This window comes from Fusarium tjaetaba (genome assembly GCF_013396195.1).
Source record: "Fusarium tjaetaba strain NRRL 66243 chromosome Unknown NRRL66243_c0000103, whole genome shotgun sequence".
NCBI lineage: Eukaryota > Fungi > Ascomycota > Sordariomycetes > Hypocreales > Nectriaceae > Fusarium > Fusarium tjaetaba.
Window position 1 is genome coordinate 206,064 of NW_023501299.1, and position 20,393 is coordinate 226,456.

At 48.6% G+C, this 20,393-nt stretch overlaps 7 protein-coding genes across 7 annotated transcripts; 4 read left to right on the top strand and 3 right to left on the bottom strand.

Moving 5' to 3' along the window:
* Nucleotides 1-96: 96 nt before the first annotated feature.
* FTJAE_5384 (citrate lyase subunit beta) lies at nt 97-993 on the top strand (the record flags this gene model as incomplete). Its single annotated transcript, XM_037351885.1, has 1 exon — nt 97-993. The coding sequence occupies one exon, from the start codon at nt 97-99 to the stop codon at nt 991-993; it is 897 nt and encodes a 298-aa protein (XP_037207547.1).
* A 59-nt stretch (nt 994-1,052) lies between these two features.
* Nucleotides 1,053-2,794, bottom strand: FTJAE_5385 (uncharacterized protein; the record flags this gene model as incomplete). The annotated part of the gene is made up of 3 exons (XM_037351886.1): nt 1,053-2,572; nt 2,621-2,681; nt 2,750-2,794. The coding sequence occupies 3 exons, from the start codon at nt 2,792-2,794 to the stop codon at nt 1,053-1,055; spliced, it is 1,626 nt and encodes a 541-aa protein (XP_037207548.1).
* Nucleotides 2,795-6,570: 3,776 nt separating this feature from the next.
* Nucleotides 6,571-7,384, top strand: FTJAE_5386 (glycine-rich RNA-binding protein; the record flags this gene model as incomplete). The annotated part of the gene is made up of 5 exons (XM_037351887.1): nt 6,571-6,590; nt 6,643-6,715; nt 6,835-6,941; nt 7,017-7,240; nt 7,296-7,384. 5 exons carry the CDS (start codon nt 6,571-6,573, stop codon nt 7,382-7,384), a joined length of 513 nt encoding a protein of 170 aa, XP_037207549.1.
* A 562-nt stretch (nt 7,385-7,946) lies between these two features.
* On the bottom strand, nt 7,947-8,874 carry FTJAE_5387 (cation transporter; the record flags this gene model as incomplete). The annotated part of the gene is made up of 2 exons (XM_037351888.1): nt 7,947-8,502; nt 8,822-8,874. The coding sequence occupies 2 exons, from the start codon at nt 8,872-8,874 to the stop codon at nt 7,947-7,949; spliced, it is 609 nt and encodes a 202-aa protein (XP_037207550.1).
* Nucleotides 8,875-10,450: 1,576 nt separating this feature from the next.
* On the top strand, nt 10,451-11,597 carry FTJAE_5388 (programmed cell death (calcium-binding); the record flags this gene model as incomplete). Its single annotated transcript, XM_037351889.1, has 4 exons — nt 10,451-10,491; nt 10,628-10,646; nt 10,720-11,056; nt 11,134-11,597. 4 exons carry the CDS (start codon nt 10,451-10,453, stop codon nt 11,595-11,597), a joined length of 861 nt encoding a protein of 286 aa, XP_037207551.1.
* Nucleotides 11,598-16,227: 4,630 nt separating this feature from the next.
* FTJAE_5389 (transcription factor) lies at nt 16,228-17,936 on the top strand (the record flags this gene model as incomplete). The annotated part of the gene is made up of 4 exons (XM_037351890.1): nt 16,228-16,341; nt 16,538-16,930; nt 16,991-17,446; nt 17,508-17,936. 4 exons carry the CDS (start codon nt 16,228-16,230, stop codon nt 17,934-17,936), a joined length of 1,392 nt encoding a protein of 463 aa, XP_037207552.1.
* A 642-nt stretch (nt 17,937-18,578) lies between these two features.
* Nucleotides 18,579-19,737, bottom strand: FTJAE_5390 (uncharacterized protein; the record flags this gene model as incomplete). Its single annotated transcript, XM_037351892.1, has 3 exons — nt 18,579-18,826; nt 18,905-19,251; nt 19,313-19,737. 3 exons carry the CDS (start codon nt 19,735-19,737, stop codon nt 18,579-18,581), a joined length of 1,020 nt encoding a protein of 339 aa, XP_037207553.1.
* Nucleotides 19,738-20,393: the final 656 nt, after the last annotated feature.

Below are 20,393 nucleotides of genomic sequence, written 5' to 3' on the forward strand. Positions count from 1 at the left end.
CGCTCTTTGCTCTATGGTAAAGCAGGACTCCTCACTCTTGATTGAATGCCGAGCGAGACTGACTTCTCCCCCTCAGTGCCAGGCTCATCGCAAAAGATGCTCGCCAAGTCTCTCGGTCTCAAATCAGACAACGTAACTTATGACTTGGAAGACTCAGTTACACCCTCTCTCAAAGATACAGCCCGCAACCAATTGCGCGAGCACATCTCCTCCCTCAAAGCTCGGCCTTCTGGTATTTCTGAGCTGGCTGTTCGCATCAACGCTGTATCCACCCCTTTTGCTCTCTCAGACTTGACCACCCTCGCGCCATTGTCTCGTGTCGACGCTGTCGTGGTTCCCAAGGTCAATTCTGCGGCTGACCTGACATTCGTTACTGATGTTCTCCGACACGTCGCTCCAGAGCGCCACACATCTGAGGGAGATAACCCGATTAAGATAATAGCTCTTATAGAGTCAGCTCGTTCCATCATGGACTTGGCCCAGATATCAAAGGCATCTCCCTACCTGAGTGGCTTCATCTTCGCAGCCGAGGATTTCGCCCTTGATCTCTCGCTGACAAGGACCCCATCTCTGACCGAGTTTCTCTACGCGAGATCTGCTATAGTCACTGCAGCCCGCGCAGCCGGATTGCCAAGTGCAATTGATCTAGTTTGCACCTCCTATAAGGGAGAACAGGGGCTGAAAACTCTCGAGGAGGAGTGTGCTGGAGGAAAATCTATTGGCTTCAACGGAAAGCAGTGCATACACCCAAGCCAGGTCGAAGTCGTCCAGCGTATGTTCGCTCCGGATCAAAACGAAGTTGAATGGGCTGTTAGGATTTCCATCGCTGATGAGAAGGCTTCGGCATCCGGTCGAGGCGCCTGGACCATGGATGGTAAAATGATTGATGCTCCCGTTGTTGGCAAAGCAAGTGCTGTCATCGTTAAAGCAGAACAGTGTGGCATTGATGTTCAGTCCTTAAGAAACAAATGGAAGGACCAAGAACCCGAGTAATGAATTCTAACCCAGCTACGTCCCGCTATACCAAAGATTCAAGACAGGAGTCCATCATCCTAAAAGTGATTAGGCCTCCAGAAACCAACCATTTTCGCATCAGATACCCCATGCTCATTGTGACAGTTTCTTCCCCAGTATCGACTTTGTTCATAACCTGTGTGTTCCCAATCTTCTGCCATAACCTGGTTCGCCGATACAGACCCTTGATCAAAGCTTGAGACTATGCCGTGCAAGCTCTGCCGGATTGGCTCATCGTACTCTATATCGCTGCATTGCGACAAATCCTCGCTGTTGTCCATTTCGAACGACTCACTTTTGGCGCATTCCTTTATATCGCTGACGCAGCCAACACCAACAGACTGCTGCGAGTTGTCCCACTTCATACCTACCTCACCCTCGATCCGATTAATGAATTCTTGAAATGTCTCACTGTCTTCGCAGTAGTCTGGCTGCGTAAGTTGCCTCTTATCATGCTGCATATCTCGGTGGTCCGAGTAGATCTTTGAGTGTACCGTTGGGAAGACGGCCGAATCGAGTCCTGCACCACTAATATGCCCATTAAGTGGCCGGCGTGCTTGTTGAAGGCCCGGAGACCCTGGAAATGGTATCATGATATCATGGGACTGCAGTCCTCGGTGAACGAACGAATCCTTCGACTGAGATTCGTTTTTTCCTGTGGAGTCTTGGTGGTACGAGTGCTCACCATTGAAATCCCCCGCTATGAGACTTGGAAACATAAGGTCTGGCCGATCATTTTGCTCGGTATAACTATGGCCTTTTCCTGAGATCTGAGATAGCGGGTGAACCCGACTATTAGTAGTAGAGATAGTCTTCATACCTTGGGGTTGTTTGACACAAGGTTGCTCAGCAATACTGTGTGCATGATTTTCAGCTTTCGATGTTGGTAGTATTGGAGGTTGAACTTGTGGAGAGGTGCTGCAAATCGGAATTGGCAATTCTTGTTCGTATCGGGAGCACGGTGCTTGAGTTGGCACTGGTGCATCTTTTGCGCCACCATTCAGATGAAATTGTGTGTTCTTTGTGGCAGCTTGGATGCTTGGTCCGAGAGTTGAATGTCGGCTGCCGTCGGCCATTACCCCTTTATCCTGATACGTCGGGTTCTTGCCTGATTGTTTTGTTTCATTCGTGCCAAGGCAATCGTGATGTTCAATATTTGGCTCCATAGTCCTATGAGAAGTTGTTTCAAGAATACCTGTGCCATCAAAGATGCCTGTCTCAATAAGCCTCTTGAGCATCGCTTCAGGGGTCTCGCAGTCAGATGCTTGAGTGGTTTCTGTCGATGGTAAAGAGCCACTATGAGCCTCAAACCCGTCCTGTTGTTTGTTCTGATGATTTCCCTGAGGAAAATCATCCGCAAGGCTTTGTACTTCTCCCTCTTCATCATTTGTTGTGGTTCTTTGAAGTTCCGTGGCGCTCCGTGAGGTATGGCTGCCATTTGAAACATCGTCTTGGTCGCTGGAGTTCTCGCTTGTACTATGCTGGGAAAACTCGTCGGCTTTTCCTTTTTCACCGCATGTTTCAATAGACGTTATATCGTTGAGAATAATATCAGCCCCTATGTTATGATGAGAAAAGACTAAATCGAGTCCGAGAAGTAGCGTACCTCGTCCGTATGTTGAGGATCGACCGTTCAGGAACAGTCCAGCAGTAAGATTAGGCCTCATCTGACAAAACACATGAGTATTAGTTTACTCGGTATGGAAAATCCGCTCGATTATGCCTCACCACTTACCGTCACTCTTGTGTTTGGGATGGCACCAGAGGCAAAATTGTTCATAATATCTCGACTTGCTCTAATCTCGTGCTTCTTTGAACGTGACTTTTTTCTGGGCCTCTCTCCTTCGCTCTCGGTCGTGGTATCCCTCTTACCCCCTGTTTCTTTGGAAGTATACCGGTCTGGGCGTGTTCTCCTCCTTGGCTGTCTCTCGAATGACGTTTTGTTAGATCTGTCTTCATGGCAATTCTGCGTAAAACGTGAACGAGGTCTCTTCCCGTTCTCTTTGTCAGACCCTATGTCAAGAATAGGCTCACGTGGCGATTCTGAGTAACTGTCGTTTTCAAGTAAATCAGATTTTGGTGAAGGGGGCCGTTGATCCAAGGCCCGGTTTCCTGAATGACGAGACTGGTGATGATTCCGAGATATCGGCACAACAGAAAGATCGCGAGGTTTCCAGTTTGGTGTGTAGTCATCGTCCAGGTTTTGCGTGAATTGCGGCTCCGAATCTTTATGACCTGCATAATCATGAACCTTGCTCAGCCAAGCCTGAACTGTGTCAAGTCCGTTCAATTCGACATCTAGGGAGTAAAATTTTGGAGTTGCCGAGATCCTGTGCCGGACCTCATATTGGCCATTCGAATGACGGCGATTGCGATGAGGTATCATCTAGGCCAAGCTTCGGAGAACACAATCTGCAAGTCTCTTGTGAGTCACGGAAATACATTTGCAGGTGATCAAGCGTTGAGGGGAGGATATCATTACATGGTGATATTTTGCAGTCCAAAGATAGGTAAGTAAACATGATACGAGCTCAGCGCCTTCCGCACGACGAGTCTGGATATTGAAAAAGGTAGGTGCTATGACTACCCCAAACTTGTAAGTCATACCTAGGTAAGGTACCTTCTAGGTACTAAGGCAAAAGAAAGGACTTTTAATCTCTTCCGACCCGTTCCTCTTACTTTAGGCATCTGAGTACGGTCCCCAAATAAGTACCATCTAAATGTCGTTTTCTTCTCACGTTATAAGAAAGCCTTGATATGTTCTCGTCGCCGATAGTTCTTGAGGTCGCTGAAGCCGATATACTCCTTTTGGCTGCCACATCTTTGAGCGTCTTTTATACGCCCGCTTCCCCGAATCTCAACTCTAAGAGCAACCATGGTGTGGCTTCTGATTCCTAATCAAGAGGTATTATGCGAGTTACCTGTCAGATCTAAGTGATGGGCCCTGATCTTGTTTACGAAGGGTGCCTCTTGGCATTGGTGCCTCAATCGACTAAGCCGCTGCCAAGGTAGCATCACATTGATGCTTAATCTAGCGTTTCACTACGCTACTGCATATCTGTCAAAGCAGCCGCTGTCATGGCTGGTAGGCTACCTCGGGGAAAAATACATGAGACTGGCTTACACCAAAATCCACCGATCTACCACCAAATCCAGTCTCGTGTTTTATCCCCCCCTAGGCTGGCTTAGCAGAGTTACCTATCCTTACCTAGGGGAGGAAAGAAAACTCAGGACCTTGACCCTAAGGGATGAAAATACTTAGGTCAACTTAGCCTAAGTTTAGGTTTCTCTTTGCCAAGTTTATTTTGACACCCTATATCAAGGTAGGGTGTTTTCTTGCCCCTGAGGCCTACCTATGTGTTTCCCGTATTTTCCTTGTTGAAACATTCAAGCAAGTGGTACCGCGAGCAGGAGAAACTCCGGCATACCCTTAGTTGCATGTTTCGTACTCATCGTTACGAAGACACGGAATCTCAACACGCTGCACGTTTCACGGTGTGGGATTAGTGTCTGTCTTACACAGATTCAGATCCATGCTGCATATGGAGTACTACTGTATGTACTACTCTTCGGAGGAATTCAAGAACCGGGAACTACATTCTACACAGGCAAGTCATCGAGCCATGAAGAAGGAAGAACAAAAAAGATGATGAATGATTCAAGGCCGGCTGATACATACACAGACATCAGATCTTCATTTGTTCTATGATCAAACCAGGAAATAAATAAACAGCGCATGAATTCCTCAATGTCACAACGTCTTGCAAGCCTTGCAAGCCTACCATGCTGGTATGCTCGCTTGGCCCCTGAATCAACCCTCCACCTCAGTGAGAAGGAGGGGCAGCACGTGTCGGGAACAGGTGTTTGGTGAGGCGGGGCTTCAGTATTTCACCCTGAAAGGAGCATCACCATAACCAAGAGCATGGAACGCTACTTTAAAAAAGCGTAGGGTCGTGGTGCATGGTCTTGGTATTCTGCGTATGTATATAATGTCGAAGCGGGAAATGTCCCGTTATAGACTGCAACGTTGGATGCCAAATGCCCGGCAACAAGCAGTCTGATAAATATAAAATACCAGTAAGTTCACAGGTACCAACCGCCAACCAGAGTTAACGGAGGAGGACCGGGATATTGGCTCAAGTGGATTGAAGGGGGCTATGCCAGCGGCGAATTGAAGAGTGGCAGTATGATGAGAAGGGGGAAGATCGTCAGACTGTTATGCTTGACTTAGGGGCAGAATGCGGTTTAAGCCTAGGCGCGGTGCTTGGCTTTGATGGTTGTGGGGAGAAGTTTGGACAGGATGTGGAGGGCCGTCGTCATCACAGGCCCGCACGAGCTTGAATGAAGCTGATGGATGCCGCCAAAACCCTCATGGCCACGGTGAGGGTGGTGGGTTAGGTAGTGCACCTTGCACCCAAACTTGGACTGCCCCTGTGCTTGCTTCTGCCGCCCAAAGCTTGTTTGGAGAAAGCTTCCCCTGCCAGAACCGAGTCCGAAACGTCCTGACCAGACACCCTTGTCGTCTGTCGCGGTGACGGTACGGACAGGTGCAGTCTATCAGCACTGCCTCCACGGATGTGCCCACCGGGCACCTGGGATCGACGCGAGGAGGGAGCTTGGCTTCGAATTATGAAGGATGGTGGAAATGAAGCAAGTGCCATCAACTCGAGCGATGGCGATAGACTTTTGGTTCATCTTGTATGTAGAAAAGAAAGCCCTGAGCAGCGAAACATGGCATCAAATCAAGCGATCCAAGGTCCCTCGCCAGACAGACATGGGCAGAACGAGATATTCTAAAACACCCCTGGCAAGCATCGTCATTCAACGCCGCTGCCGATAGACTACAGAAAAAACGTGCCTGCCGTGCCTCCAGCTCGCTCACTGCATTGTGCTGCAGCTGCAGGTTGCATACATATAGATACATACATACATAACATCAACAGTCACGTTCTGCCCGCATTTTATTACATTACATGCTCAGGACCCCTCTCATCCATCCTTGGACCTTGAACCACGCCGTCTAGTGAATATAATAAGCTAAGCTAAAGCTACCTTACCTGTTTGTTACCCGGCTTTCTCTGTCTCTGCTTTAACTTCATTACATCCGCAACCTCTTCCCGTTCTGAAGCTCCACCGTCAACTCTCTCCCTGCACCTCAGCTCAACCACTTGTCAACTGGTTGTCCTTGATAATTAGCGCAAGCGCTCAGTTTCTTGAAGAGCAAGATCAAGTCTTTGGAAATCGCAGTCACCAATCCCGAAGGCATCTGCTGCAATCAAGGTGCGCTCTTTATCTCATTGTGCCCCTCATACCCTCCTCACTCTGCATAATCTGTGTCTACCTATAAGCGCGCGCCTTTCTACCCAACGACGCGCGGCATCTTGATCACAGAGATTAGTGACCGTGATTCCGGGGAGGCTATCAAGGACTCGGTTTACTCCGTGGATCCGATCCTGTGCGAGCCTGTTCCTCTGCGGCGCATCTACAACCATCGTGATAATCTTGTTTTCAGTGGTCTATCGTAGCTGACGTTTGAGCCAGAACCCACGATCCAATATGTCTAAGCTTTTCATTGGGTTCGTCTCAAGCATCTCTTGCGGCTGCACCATCTGCTAACTCCCGTTCAAGTGGCCTAGCATGGCACACAGAGGAAGCTACTCTGCGTCAGAAGTTTGAGGAGTTCGGCCCTGTCGAAGAAGCTGTAGGTAACTCTGTTCCTTTCTTTCCTTCAAGCAAAGCGCTCTTAGTTCTGCATATCTGTGGCTCTGATGCGGGTGTTTGTTGGACCATAAGATCACTTCTAACGATGGATATGGAAAGGTGGTGGTCAAGGACCGTGATACCGGCCGCAGCCGTGGCTTTGGATTTGTGCGATACACCCAGGAGGGCGATGCTCAGAAGGCCATCGCAACCATGAACAATGTCGAGTACGAGTCACTTTTGTTCCTTATTTCATGGCGGATCTGCTATCTCATTCCATTACGGAATCTAACCGTATCCAGGTTTGACGGACGAACCATTCGAGTTGACAAGGCATCCGACAATGTCCCCCGAGGCGGCTTCGGCAGAGGAGGTGGGTACGGGCGAGGCTTTGGGGGGCCGGCTCCGTACGGAATGGCTCCGCCTGGACACGGCTACCAAGTCCCTGCCCCGAACATGTATGCGCCTATGCCTTATGGCCGGGGATACCCCCCTCCCCAGCAAGCCTACGGCGCTCCTCCCCAAGGTAAGCTGAGAACGAATCATCGAGGCAATCCATAACAATGCTAAATTACATATAGGATTCATGCCTCAGCAGCAGTTCGGGTACCCTGATCCTTCTCAAATGCCTCCCCAGCAACAACCCCCTCAGGGTGGAAGGGGATATTAGATGACGCAACTTAAGGCCGGAATGGAGTGACACATTGCGCTCGAAATGTTATCGACGGGGCCTTGAGGATTGGAAATTTCAATGGCGGTTGACTTCGACGACTTCCGGCTCCTGGGCTTGCGGATTCTTTGTACGACTGGATGATAAGGTCAGGCATTGGTGAGCATATTGAAACGCAGAATTATACCCGGGCACTTAGGTTGAAGCGTGGTTTTTAGGGGGCACGGTAATGGCATTTGGGCTGGTATGGTTTGCCATCTTGACACGGCCGTTTTTACGAATGAACCTTGTGCGAAAAAGTGACGGAGGATTGCCTCTGTAGGGCAAGAACAAAAATGCGAAATGGCGCTGCATGCGATCTGTTTCTTTTGATTATATGTGCTTTGATACGTGAATGTCGCTGGCTAATCGAGACTGAAATTGGTGACAGTTGTGGAGCGATGACACGAAGCATGAGGAGCCGCATCTAGCTGCTCATTACAAGTATGCTATTCATCATGAGGATCTATAGTCTGTTTATATATGCTTGCTGAGATTGTGTATTTGATGCATTGCCTGTTTCCTAGTGATGTGGCTCTTCGATTTCTTCTGCTTCTTCGGTACTGTGCTTTTGTTGATGGACTGAAGTCGTCGGGTTGAGGAGTTTAGTTTCATCCTCACAATTCTTCTCAAGTTCCCGGACACGGCGGGCCAGATCATGAATGTGATGGTCGCCACTATCGGGAGCAAGCTCACTGAGGGCGGTATCGAGGCTCAAGAGGTAGTCTTTGTTCAGGCCGCTGGGGCCTTGACTGCGGAAGATGTGCTCGGCGAGCTCCTGGGGCTCCTGGGGACCGACAAATTGCTCATTATCTGGGGTTCCGATGTAGACCAGAGTGCGAATAGGGGGGGAGCCATCGGCAGGGTGGAATGGAGCGTAGTGAATGGTGTAGCCGTTGATCTCGCGAATATCGAGATACTCCTTGACTTCGGTTACTTTCTCGGGAATGATACGATATGCAACCCCCCAAACTCGCTCTGGAGCAGAGTCGTGACTATCAGTTAGCTGTTCCCAGTAAGATCTCTCGATCAGAGTGACGACCCGTCCGGGGGCCTCAGGAGTGCCTCTATGGTCCTCACTATGATCGATTTTAGTTAGAGTTTCACACCGGTTGTTTGAAGGTGACTACCTAGCCTGGGAGGAATGTTAGTCGAAGCATTTACGACATGGGCAATAAGGTGTTTTACCTGCCAGAATCGACGAACATAGCCATCTACCCATCCAGCAATTCTACGGTCTAACGGGCAAGATCAAATGTCAGCGAAGAGGCCATTGAACGTGTAAGACAGGCACTGGTTGATGATTTACCAAAATGTGGCGGAGGCTTCCATATCAAGCTTCTGTAAATGACATTAATTACGGAAAAAGAGTCTGCTGCCAGTGAGGTCTCGGCATACCCGTATCCATATAACCAGAATTCGGAGGGTTGTGATGAGTCTTGATCGGGCATTGTGAAAAGGACTACAAGCTGGGAACATTAATAATGCATTTGTATCTGTGTTGACGACGTCCACTTACTAGGCAGGCAAACTGTCTATTTAGATTGGTTGACTGGGCTTAAGAGTACACAAGACGATACGGTTCAGCTGACAATTGATCTTAACGATGTGACTCTTGCCGAGTTTCAGAAGGATCTCAAGACCTAACCTCGCTCGACCCAACCTACTGAAGTATAGAGTTAGATTGAAGACGTGTAACGTACTAAGGTAGTGGAGGTATATCGTGTCTTGTCCGATTGATGAGGTGATAGCCACTAAGAACGAGAGGAGGCTTGTAAGCAGGGGTCAGAGAAAACCATAGAACAATAATGGAACAAATTTCTCCATCTCGTCCCCTAGGCTCCCTGCTCCCCTCCAAGACGACACCCGTCAACTCCGCGCCTCCACTGAGATGCTCAATTCTAGTGGCTGAGGCTTTTCTCGGGTTCAAAGTGGCTGATTAGGTACCTGCTCCCTTTTTCGGATCGACGTCATTGGATCTGATGGCCCACATAACGGACGGGACCGCTGTTGCCGTGTCCGAGAACCTTACCCAAGGGAAGGGTCCTTTCTTCATCTGGGCTGTCCATCTATCAGACCCCGAAAATGAAAGTGAGGCCCTACTTGGTATGATCTTCGATGCTGATATCTAATTTTAGCTCTCCGGTGAGCACGTCTCCTGTCTTTGATTGTTAAAAGTCTCCAGGACTATTTGCGATTTACACAGTACCTATGTATCTGTTCAGTATGTAGTGGAGTGAATTGACTATTTGTATGTACCCTACCTTAGTAGGTAGTATACGCGAACTGAAAATTCCCTAGAAATAAAGGGTCCCAACGCCTTGGCGCGAAAGGAGCAAGTCAGGCTTTTTTATCCCAGCGCTAGTCTCATAGCTAGGTACTAATCTTCCCTGTCCTATATCAGATAAGACCACGGCATTTGATACCCGATAACGAGGGATGATATGTATCGAGTCTAGGAACACTGAGTCTTTTCATCCTTGTCAATGGCCTCTTCTTCGAATACCTGGGTAGGCTTAACTCTCAAACCTGTACTTGCTGTACGAGTGAACAATCGTTTCTTTGAAATATCAGTCAATTGTACTTGGTTAAGTCATGAGATGTGAGGACAAAAAATCCGAATCTTGTCTCACCCAAGCATTCCCACTATCAAGACCAACTACTCAGCCACGCTCTTGTGCTCTGTTCTCACCCTGCGCTCCACCAACCAAACGACACTGCCCCGCGCTGGAGATTCCCCTCGGCTGGGGTCAACAACCACTGCAGGTAGGGTGAGGTGAGGTGGTGCAGTCATACCTTAGACTACCTAAGGTACGTACGTAGTAGGCCAGATAGGACAACCAAGGTACTAATTAACTGGGTGGCCTTCCAGTTACTTCTTCAGCCGCGCACCAAACCAACTCAGCCCAACCTTCAAAACCCCCTTCACACGCAACATCTCCTTTCTCTATCCTGACTTCTTCATAAGTCTCTCTTTTCGTCTGAGTTGGAATTGGAAAAAGAAATACACAACCTCCCGCACTCATCATGGCCTACAACCGCCCCTACGACGAGGATGCTCTCCCTAGGTATGTCCCATGCTTCAGCCAAACTGCCCCTCGTCTCCCCGCGTATTTGTCCATTGCGGCTCTGCGATTGCGGCTCGAAGCTATGGGTTGACACACGTCACGATGCAACACAAAGCTGACCATGTAACTTGCACAGATTCGCTGAGCCAGAGCCTGTATGTCTGAAATATACGCACCGTCAACGTTATCACAACGTCGAGAAGCTCAAACTGACCCTGCGCCCTTCAGAAACCAGGACAGTCAAGGACACCTGCCCCGCAGCAGCACCCTCCTCCTCAGCAGCACCACCAGCAGCAACAGCAACAGCAATACGCCCCTCAACAACAGTATCACCACCAACAGCCTCGATACGACAAGCCTCTACCTGCTCAACGAGATGCGCGATCCCACTCCCTAGGCCAGGGTGCTTACGGCCATATGTCGCCGCCTCCAAACCCTGGTGGTGCTAGGCCACAGGCCCATAACCGCCCAGCTCCCAACTCACGACCTCCTCCCTCGCCTGGTATCGATGGCAGTGGTTCAGACCCTTCACTCTTGCCCCTTTTCCGCGCCGTAGACAAAGATGGTAGGTTCTTCCGACATCATAAACATGCACGGCACATCGGCCACGTTCTTAGCAGTTGCTGACTACTCCCTGGCTAGGCACCGGCCACCTGTCCGAGAGGGAACTTTCTGCTGCCCTTGTCAACGGAGACTGGACCGCCTTTGATCCTCATACCGTCCGCATGATGATTCGAATGTTTGACTCCGATCGAAGTGGCACCATTGGTTTTGAGGAGTTTTGCGGGCTGTGGTCATTCTTGGCTTCGTGGAGGACTCTATTCGACCGATTCGACGCCGACCGCAGCGGCAACATCTCTCTATCCGAATTCAACAACGCACTTGTCGCCTTCCGATACCGACTAAGCCCTCAGTTTGTTGAGTTACTCTTTAACACCTATGATAAGAGGAATGAGGGAGTAATGAGCTTTGATCTCTTTGTTCAAAGCTGTATTTCCTTGAAACGCATGACAGACGTGTTCAAGAAGTATGATGACGATCGCGACGGCTACATCACCTTAAGCTTTGAGGATTTCTTGACGGAAATCCTTAAGCAGCTCAAGTAGGCGATGTATAAGCGTCAAGGCTGAACTACTATATGCCGGAAGCCAGCACTGGAGCTAAACTAAGCATTGAGAGCTCTAGTCGCCATGTGGATTTGATTTTCGCATCCTGAGGGAAGGGATAGGCCATGCATATATGTTGTAGTGGAATTTACGACAGATACAGCCCAGGCTGGGCGGTTGGGGAGGGAGGTGTTAAGATGTGATAGCATGAACAAAAGATACCCTAGGTCGAGTCTCCGGATCCTGGCTTAGAGACCGAAACTTACCTTAACATCAAACATGAATTATATTGCTTAGCATGTTTCTTTTTGACCACTGCGATTCCATGCGACACGATGTCTCAAAGTACAAGGCTGGCGCCGCACAGGCATCTCAATAGTAGCTTACTTACACCCAACTCAACAGAACATATCCAAAGGTTTCGATTTGTAGATGAGCGCTAAGTGACTCCCTTTAACGGTGAAGGAATAGCCTAGGAAGGAATTTACCCTTATTGTTGCTTAGATTTGATTAGGAGATGTGAAATCCATGATAGCATCCTGTACGGAGTGGTTCTTCCAGTTATCCTAAACGACATTACATATATTTTAACCAGAATGACATGGTCTCAGAAACAGTTACGGTGACCGAATTTACAGATACGATATTGGGTATTTTGTTCTTAGTTTCCTCGCGCAGCTATCCTTGTTCAATAGTACCATCCTATGACAACGAGGAGTTGTATGGTATGATCAATCCGCTCATGGCCGTTGCAAATGCGACTTGAATATTCTCAATTGTAAAAGCGTGATCCCTCGAGTGGAGTCAAAACGGTGTCTGAGAACGTGTTTCTATTCCAATTTAGCTATATTAGATATGTCAAGGCGATGCTGCTGACGAAGCCTCGATAATCGGGATAAAGTTAAGTGAACAAGAACGGTAAGCAAGGCGAGGGTGACATTTGTTATCGAGACTCGATGCTGGCAGACTTTCCAGTGTGTAGACCTAAGTAAGTGCATGGCTTAGACATACAACAAGGTCGGCAAACCGTGAACATCAGCCAAACTAGTTCGCATAGTAGTAGAGCCAGGAACAGGCTATGGCTACCGTAGTAATTATATTTTTCCAACACCCATCAGGTGAAGTTTTTGGCTGATAAGCGCAAGATTTCTCGAGTCCTTTGTTGACTCTGTTGACATGGATATATATACCTGTTCCAAGGCTGTTGTTCCTCTTTTTGCAGTCATGGGACCAGCCTGACATGACCCAACCTTACACACAAGGGTTGCAACCTAACAAGGAATGCATCGTTTACAGCGCTTGGCCGTCACAACTCATGTTTTGGGTCTGATTTGAGTAAAGAGTAGGCCGTGTGCTGCAAAGAAGATTTTAGTGATATGGTCAAAGTACTCGGTGTGCCTTTGATCTTTGTTACCGTTTATAGCATGTACATAATTGAAAACACAATTGCTCTTGTAGGTCGAGCAACTACCTACCTTATTAGGTACTTAAAAAGAAGCAGCGATATGATGATCTGCTTAACAAGTTGGCCCCCACATGGATATGCTCACCCCTTGACAGAGCTATAGCTCTCGACCTGTCCCACACCCACGGAACCGTCGACTTGGAAACTGTGGTGTAAGATATCAGTTCAAATTCGCTATCTAAGAGTTTTGTTTTTAGGTTAACCAAAGGTCTGAGCTAAGTCTTTTTCTACATTCGATTAGTGTATGTAAATGCACATTTAAAGGTTCTGTTAACGATTATTACTGGTAAAATTCGCGGTGCTGTTATGGCGCGGGGTCACCGCCTTCACAGGGTCTGGAGAATAGAACCGGACTTATCGACCTCGGGTTCTGCAACGCTGGTTGGTTGTATGAGCTATCGTATCGAGCCCTCGCGACGCTGTCTTGCTTCGGCGTTGGCGTATTTTGAGTCTGTTCATGCACCTTCAGTTGGTCCTGCATACGAAAGCTACAACCTGCCCCTTCTTCCGTTTTCGCGGCCATGCGCCCATGTGACAAAGCTTGGGTGTTTCAGAAATCAGAATTCACCGCCTTCCAGGTAGATGTGAATGGCATAGCGTGCGTTACTCTAAGTCGAGCAATTCGGTCGAGGTGGAAGACCCTTTAACGAACTGGTTGCGCACACCCGCCGGTTCCGTACTGTAGGGCGACAGGCGCTATCCCCTGGCTGGTGATGTCACCGTCTCAAAAGACCCGGGAGCGTGGTGCAGGGCTTGCAGGCGTTTAATTCTCCATCGTTCTGAAGCTGAGTCAAAGGTCGGCTCTCAATTGTCCGTATATCATTGGGTCCTTTGCAACCTGCATTCTCAACCTCATCTTGTAAAGACAAAATGCTCCTTGAGGCCTAGATGGGATACCCCTGAAGCCAATGCGAGGTTTGAAATCTTGGTTGGCGTTGAGGACTCCGATGCTGACTCTGTTAACGTCCACGCCTGCGTATCGCCGAATCTCAAACGCCACATCAACATTCGGGTTCTAGCTCTGGATTAGTAGCTGGCGTAGGTGAAGACTTGAGCTCCAGCGTAAGTAACGACCGTTCTGTGTTTAGTCGAGGTCCCGTGGCCATAGCCGTGGCGAGAGTCATGCACAGGTACCTATCATGTACATGTGATAACCACATCCGGAGTTGGCTTGGAACGGTATCTGCGAGTGGCAGTTGGCCATGGGTTTCGGCCCCGCCGACCCTGGTCATGTTTGACATGGTCAACCCTCCAGACGCCGGCCTTTTTCTTGCGACATTGATGAGGATCTTTCGCAGCCGGATAATTACTGAAGCTGATAAAAAACAAAAAGAAGCTCAAGACAGAGAATACGATTGGTAATGATGTGGTGCAGAGAGGTGGGAGCCCCTGGATGTATGTATTCATGCTATGATCTAACAACTTTATCAGCACTACCATATCAGTAAAAAGAAAAGATCTTCAACAAACCTGAGCAAGGGACCAGTTCCACTATTGGAGCTTCCCCTGCACGTTCTAGGGAGCTTCTGCAGCTTTTACAGGCGGCATTCTTTGGGTCAAAGGCCTGGTTCTTGACCTCCATCCGTCCAGAGAAGAGCTCCACGCCGTCCACCCCCCTCTTCTCACTGCCTTCACCCCTGTAGCCCCTCTCGAGTCATTGCAATGGTAGCCAGTTGATTTGTTCACGCAGCGCTTGGGCCATGCTCTGGTGAGCTGCTGATGCTTCTGTGCTTGGAAGCTGTGCTTCGCTACTGGATGTTACAGACGCTTGGAGAATCTTTTTTTGGGAATGACTGTGTCGCTACAGAGTTTGAGAGCCTGCAAGATCGAAGCTTCATCAGCTTGCTCGAGGAGCCACAGGACCTTTACTAATGGATGTCTGACTGTGGCCATACAGAGCTCATAGAAGGATGGAATGGAAGCTGGAGAAGGTTAGAAGACTGTTAGACAGCTTTTTGTAGCCGCACCCCAGAACTGTGCGTCAATACTATTGGCCCCGGAGATCAAGTCGTTCGAGGCAGCTGAGATCTCCAGTAGTGGAGGCGAAGCGCAAGGCATGGCTTTGCAAGCAATGGCATGGCAGTCGGAGGAGGAGCCCAGAGCTCAGGCTGTGGTCCCTTGTCAAGTGAGCAATGAATGGGCATTAAAAACCAGACAGAGAGTCTTGTTTGCGCGGAATCTTTCGCTACTGGCCTTGATTCTGTTGCCCACACGCCCTCTGCCGCCAGAGTTTTTTTGCCTTTGGGTACCTAGTTATTGGTAATTTTTTCATGCCCTCTGATATTTTCCTTGCGCTTATCTTTTTGTGAGCTTCTTTGTAATATTAGATATTTGTACAGTTGTCGTAAATATCTGGATGCTGGTGCTGATGATATGTGAGCAAAGCACATTCAATACCTGCCTCACTTTACCTCAGTACCTAGGTCCAAGGTCGGCCAAAGCTCTCATCCAGATCTTCGAGCTCAGCTTCCCTCGGCAGCACCGCACACCACACACTCAACGACTCACACCCTCCTCTTGCCTCTCTCTGGCCGTTACCTTCTTCGCTATTGCGTTGTTGCTCTTATTACTCACTCACACGCTTTACCCAAAAGGCGTCTTTGCCTCCCACCTTCTTCCGTCTCTTCTTTTTTTTTCGACCTCCCAAGCTCCTGTCATCTTTACTTACCTGCACCTACCTACGTCTACTTTCTTCCATCCTCCCACTCACCCTCCTTCCCTCCATCATCCTTCTTTGCAACCCACCTTTTCTCCAAAGAAGTGACCTTCTCGATCGAATATTTATGTTCGCGTCTTATCCAACTTAGACTCTTCAACATACGGTTATCGATATTCTTAAACAGAGATTGGATTCATCGCTTTCTCACTAACTGCCTCCATCACCACCTCAATCGACGCCCCAATCGTGTACGCAACCACTGTCGCATAATTGGTCCAATTTCGAAACGGTTCCCGTAGCAAAGCTTGCCCATGCTCAAAGGCAGCTCATTTCATTGTCCATGAGCTGCGCTTTGAAATGTTACGGTTTTTGCATAGCTTCATTGTCACCAATTGATCTTCTCGTTGAAAGCTGAGCTTCATCGCTATCATCTCTTATCTCGCTTCTCAGTCTCTTATCGCTATAGTACCCCCCGCCAGCAAGCCATCACGTATGGTGGGGTCAAGATGCCGCCTCGATCATCTTTGACGTCGTCTTTCTCTATTACAGACTCCAACAATGAGGTAGTCTGCCCTCTTCGCAACCAGGATGGCTCCAGCTGTCGCAAGAGATGCATTGGTGTAAGTCCTTGGGTCTTGCCTTCGTTAGCTGTTCTGCCCTGTCTTGCCCTGCAGCCGGGCTTGAGTTGCCATTGCTGCACCAACCCACCTTACATCGTCATGTCTTACCACCTACCGCACTTGTTCCCAACTGAGGAAGCACGTTCCCGTAACACCATGCAACGGTACCCATTCGATTCTAAATGTCCAATTGCAGGAAAAAAGATATCGTTCCATGCAGGAGCATATCCGCCGCGCACACCCCGAGCACTACATCTCGAAGCTTCCAGCTACAGAAGAGAGCTTCCTGTTAATGATTAACACTCCACCATCGGAGCGACGCCCTTTAGATCAGACCTCAGCTCCAAATGCTCAGGGTTTGTCCCACTCTCACTCCAGCCTGCCCCCGCCCATTGACCACCTTCAAGGCTTTCACGAGCGACACAACTATCATCGCGACGAGTCGAGTAATCCGGGCACTCCGCGCCTTCTAGATGATTTCAGTAATGGCGGGCCGGTTTCAGGCCCAATGCTTGGCACAGCCAGTGCCGCTGCTGCCCTAGCCGAACTTCATGGCGTCAAGAGTGAACGCGACATGGATTTGGACGGTGTGAGTGAAATGCCCTTAAAAGAATTCGAATCATCGCCATCCAGGGCTAATGATGCGTAGGAATACTATTCAGACATGGATGTTCGACGTAGGCCACGGACATCCATCGAGCTGCCGCCTCTCAATCTTTCCAATCATGATATTACTAGCGACCCTTATTCATCTGCCAAATCTAATAGACAGCGCGACTTTCTCCCTTCCATTCTGGCAAACTCACCACCTGGAAGATCCTCAACACTCCCACCTCTTCAGCGTTCTGTGGGACCTAATCGGCCTCGCAAGCAGTCTGTTACAAAGCGAGGGCGAGAGCCTCACCACAAAAAGAAGAACTCTAAAGGATCTGCAACTGACTGGCTACGCCGAATTCAAAATGAAGAACGATATAGACCAGGTAATGATCGGAAGGCTTTGTCAGCAGAACCATCCGCAGACTTCGGGAAGCGGTGGGAAGATCTTATCGATGCAGCTGATCAAGCCGCTTCTGCTGCTGGTGATATAGACGAAGACCGTACTCCTGTATGTGCACCTACTGATGATAGTCGCCTTTGCACTGTTGAATTGACTAACAGGCTCTCAGGTCCCTCAGTCGCCTGTTTCAATGCATAGATCATCGTTACCGCCATTTTCCCACCAGCCTCAATTTCAGCCGGCCAGTTACCAAGCCTCGCCTCTCCAGCAGGCTCTCACGCCTCCATCATATGGTCAGGATGCTGTAGAGCCATTTCCGTCCGTGGAGAGTGGTGAAAGCGGCGACAACTTTCATATGGGAACCCGGGGGCTTTCTGATTCGTCACCAAGATATTCGGCCCAGAATATTCAGATATACTGCGCTGCCTGTCAAGGATTCTCTCTACTCAAGGATTCGTATGCATGTACCGAATGTATCTGTGGCCTTTGCCCAACTTGTGTGGAGGTTCTCATGACAGAGCATGGAGCAAGAAGGAAGTGTCCCCGCTGTGCTACAATTGGCGGGCGGTTCAAGCCTTTCCAGCTCGACATTAGATAAAGGGTTTTCCGAAACTCACATTCCATTACGTCGGTCAAGATTTCACGCATGGGTTTCTCTGACGGTTAACATTATACATTGGGTTTGGCGTTCTGGCATATGACGGAAGTCAAATGATCTTGCACATGAGCAAGACGGAAGGCGAATTACGACACGGGATCGATACCTATTGTGCCAAGCGACTCAATCTTCATTCATTTCAATGTTGGGCCTTGCCCTGCACACTTGGGAAAATTGCTATATATGGGACTTGGGTAAAGGAGTTTTTGCTAAGTGCTTTTTCTTGTTTTATTGGCCGTCTTCTTGCGACTATACAGAATTGGACGTCGGAGCTTATCATTGAGGTTTTCTTTTTAGGACTATTTTCTTCATATTGTCAGATCGTTGGATCAAAATGCCCCCACCACTATCAATCGTTACAGACTAAGTAGTCAATATGAATATGAATGCAAGTGTTCAACGGAATTGCTATGGTTACACTTACAAGATTAAGGTGTCAGTTATAAATGATTATTTTTGTGATCATAAGAAGGTGATGCGTCCCATGTGTGTGAATCCTTAAACCGGTACAAAAGAGGTACAAAACCAGAACCGCCCAACGCCACAGATAAATAGAGACCATACGTATCTCAACATTCCATACTACTTCTTTCCTTCCTTCTCTTTCTTCAATAAAAGGTCTCTCATCTGAGCTCTGGCGTTACGGCTGCCGCCGAGTTTAGGGCCTTTGAGTACTTCCTCCGTACCGGCGCGCGTTGTTTGGTTCGTTGCCTTCTTTTTGCGAAGCTGTCGTTCTGCTACATCCTCAAGGAATTGCTGTCGGAACTCCTCGGCGAGCCGCGCATCAGCGGCACCATCCTGATCGGCAACTGCATTGTGGCTGTTTTGTCCTGGAGTCGGTTCGTATAAGTCGACTAGGAAACATGATTTAGTAGCTAATTTGAGGGACATGGAAATTAGAGACGTACGTCTTGTTTCATGAAGGATCTCGTCAACGATCTGATCTCGTTTGAGGGCGTCACTATCTCGACGGTTTCGCGGACGCCATGGCGTGCCATTCCTTCTAAGTCTAGGCTTCTTGGCTCTTGGTCCGCCGTCTGTAGCACTATCTGCTTGAAGAGCGTTCTCACTTCGAGCAGAGTGGTCTTCGAGACTGATCTCCATCAACTGGCCTTGCATTACTGCACGTCCACTCTCGTGGTTTGCTGTTGTTGCAGAAGGTTGCCTAGCTGGGTCTGATGCAGACGCTGATAAAGTATTATGTGAGGTGTTTCCGCCCGCGCGATTATATAATCGGGATTCTATGTAATCCATCCTTGAATGATTAGTTATTGCATGGTGAGGAAGAATGACAAAGACGGTGGTCCTCAACGTACATATGCTTGTCATTAAGATCTGTAAGTCTTCCCGTCTGGTGGGTAAATCTATCCGCAACTCCTTTCATGATGGGTTCGTTATTTGAAGCATCATCTGCGTCGTGTGGAATAAGAGCACGCTCGTTGTTCATATCGTCGTCTGGGCGGTTTGTGTTTCGAAATGCGACGCCTCCAAGTCGGGCTCTTCGCGCATTGCGCAGCTTGAGCGCAGCAGCAACAGATTCTTCTTCATCTTGGGCGCGATCTGATGAGGCCTTTCGGGTGAGTTCGTGACTGGGTTCTGATGCAGACGCAGTAGGATGTGATGATATTGTTTCTGTGACAGAGGCGTCATCTTCCTGGACGCGTTGACGATAGGCTTTTCGTTTTTTGCCAGTGCGGAATCGGACCGGCTCTGTAGCCGGCTCCGAGGAGTGGACTTCCATAAATATCTCGATATGTCTGCGCGCGGGCCCTGTAACAAGTGATGTCTTCGCGCTGCAAACAAGGGATAAATAAAGGTGTTGATTTAGTCAGTGGAAACGCACGGATTTGATGAGTGACATCAGTGGAGGTTTGGAACTTACCTTATCTTATCATCAACCTGAGCTCAACGCCCATGCACCTTCCTTCCATTGTAAGCGACCTATTAAACCCGACATATCTATCCGCTAGTAACCTGAAAAGCAAGCAATTGACATAAAGGTTAGATCATATCTCACAGGCGAAGCACAGGCGAAGAAAGTCACCGTGTTTTCATATTTATCATTGATTGCTAAGAAGCTCTAGCTCTTCTCCAACCCTTCCCAAGCATCAAGCTTGACTTTTATTCTACAATAACCTTAGTATATATCGCCTATTAAACTGTGACCTGCTAATATGTCGAAACGTGTGAGCCATCTTTTACAATGATTATGAAGCCAGAGCTAACTTTCTAAAAGGTCTATTTTGCCGTTGAGGGACGTGTTCAAGGTATGTCTGTTTTCAACATGTTATGTAGTATTCATTTGAACTGACGTCATCTACCTAGGTGTTGGTTTCCGGTACGGTTATCTGAGATAACAAATCCCGAGGCATCGCATCTCATGCATAGCAGGTATTT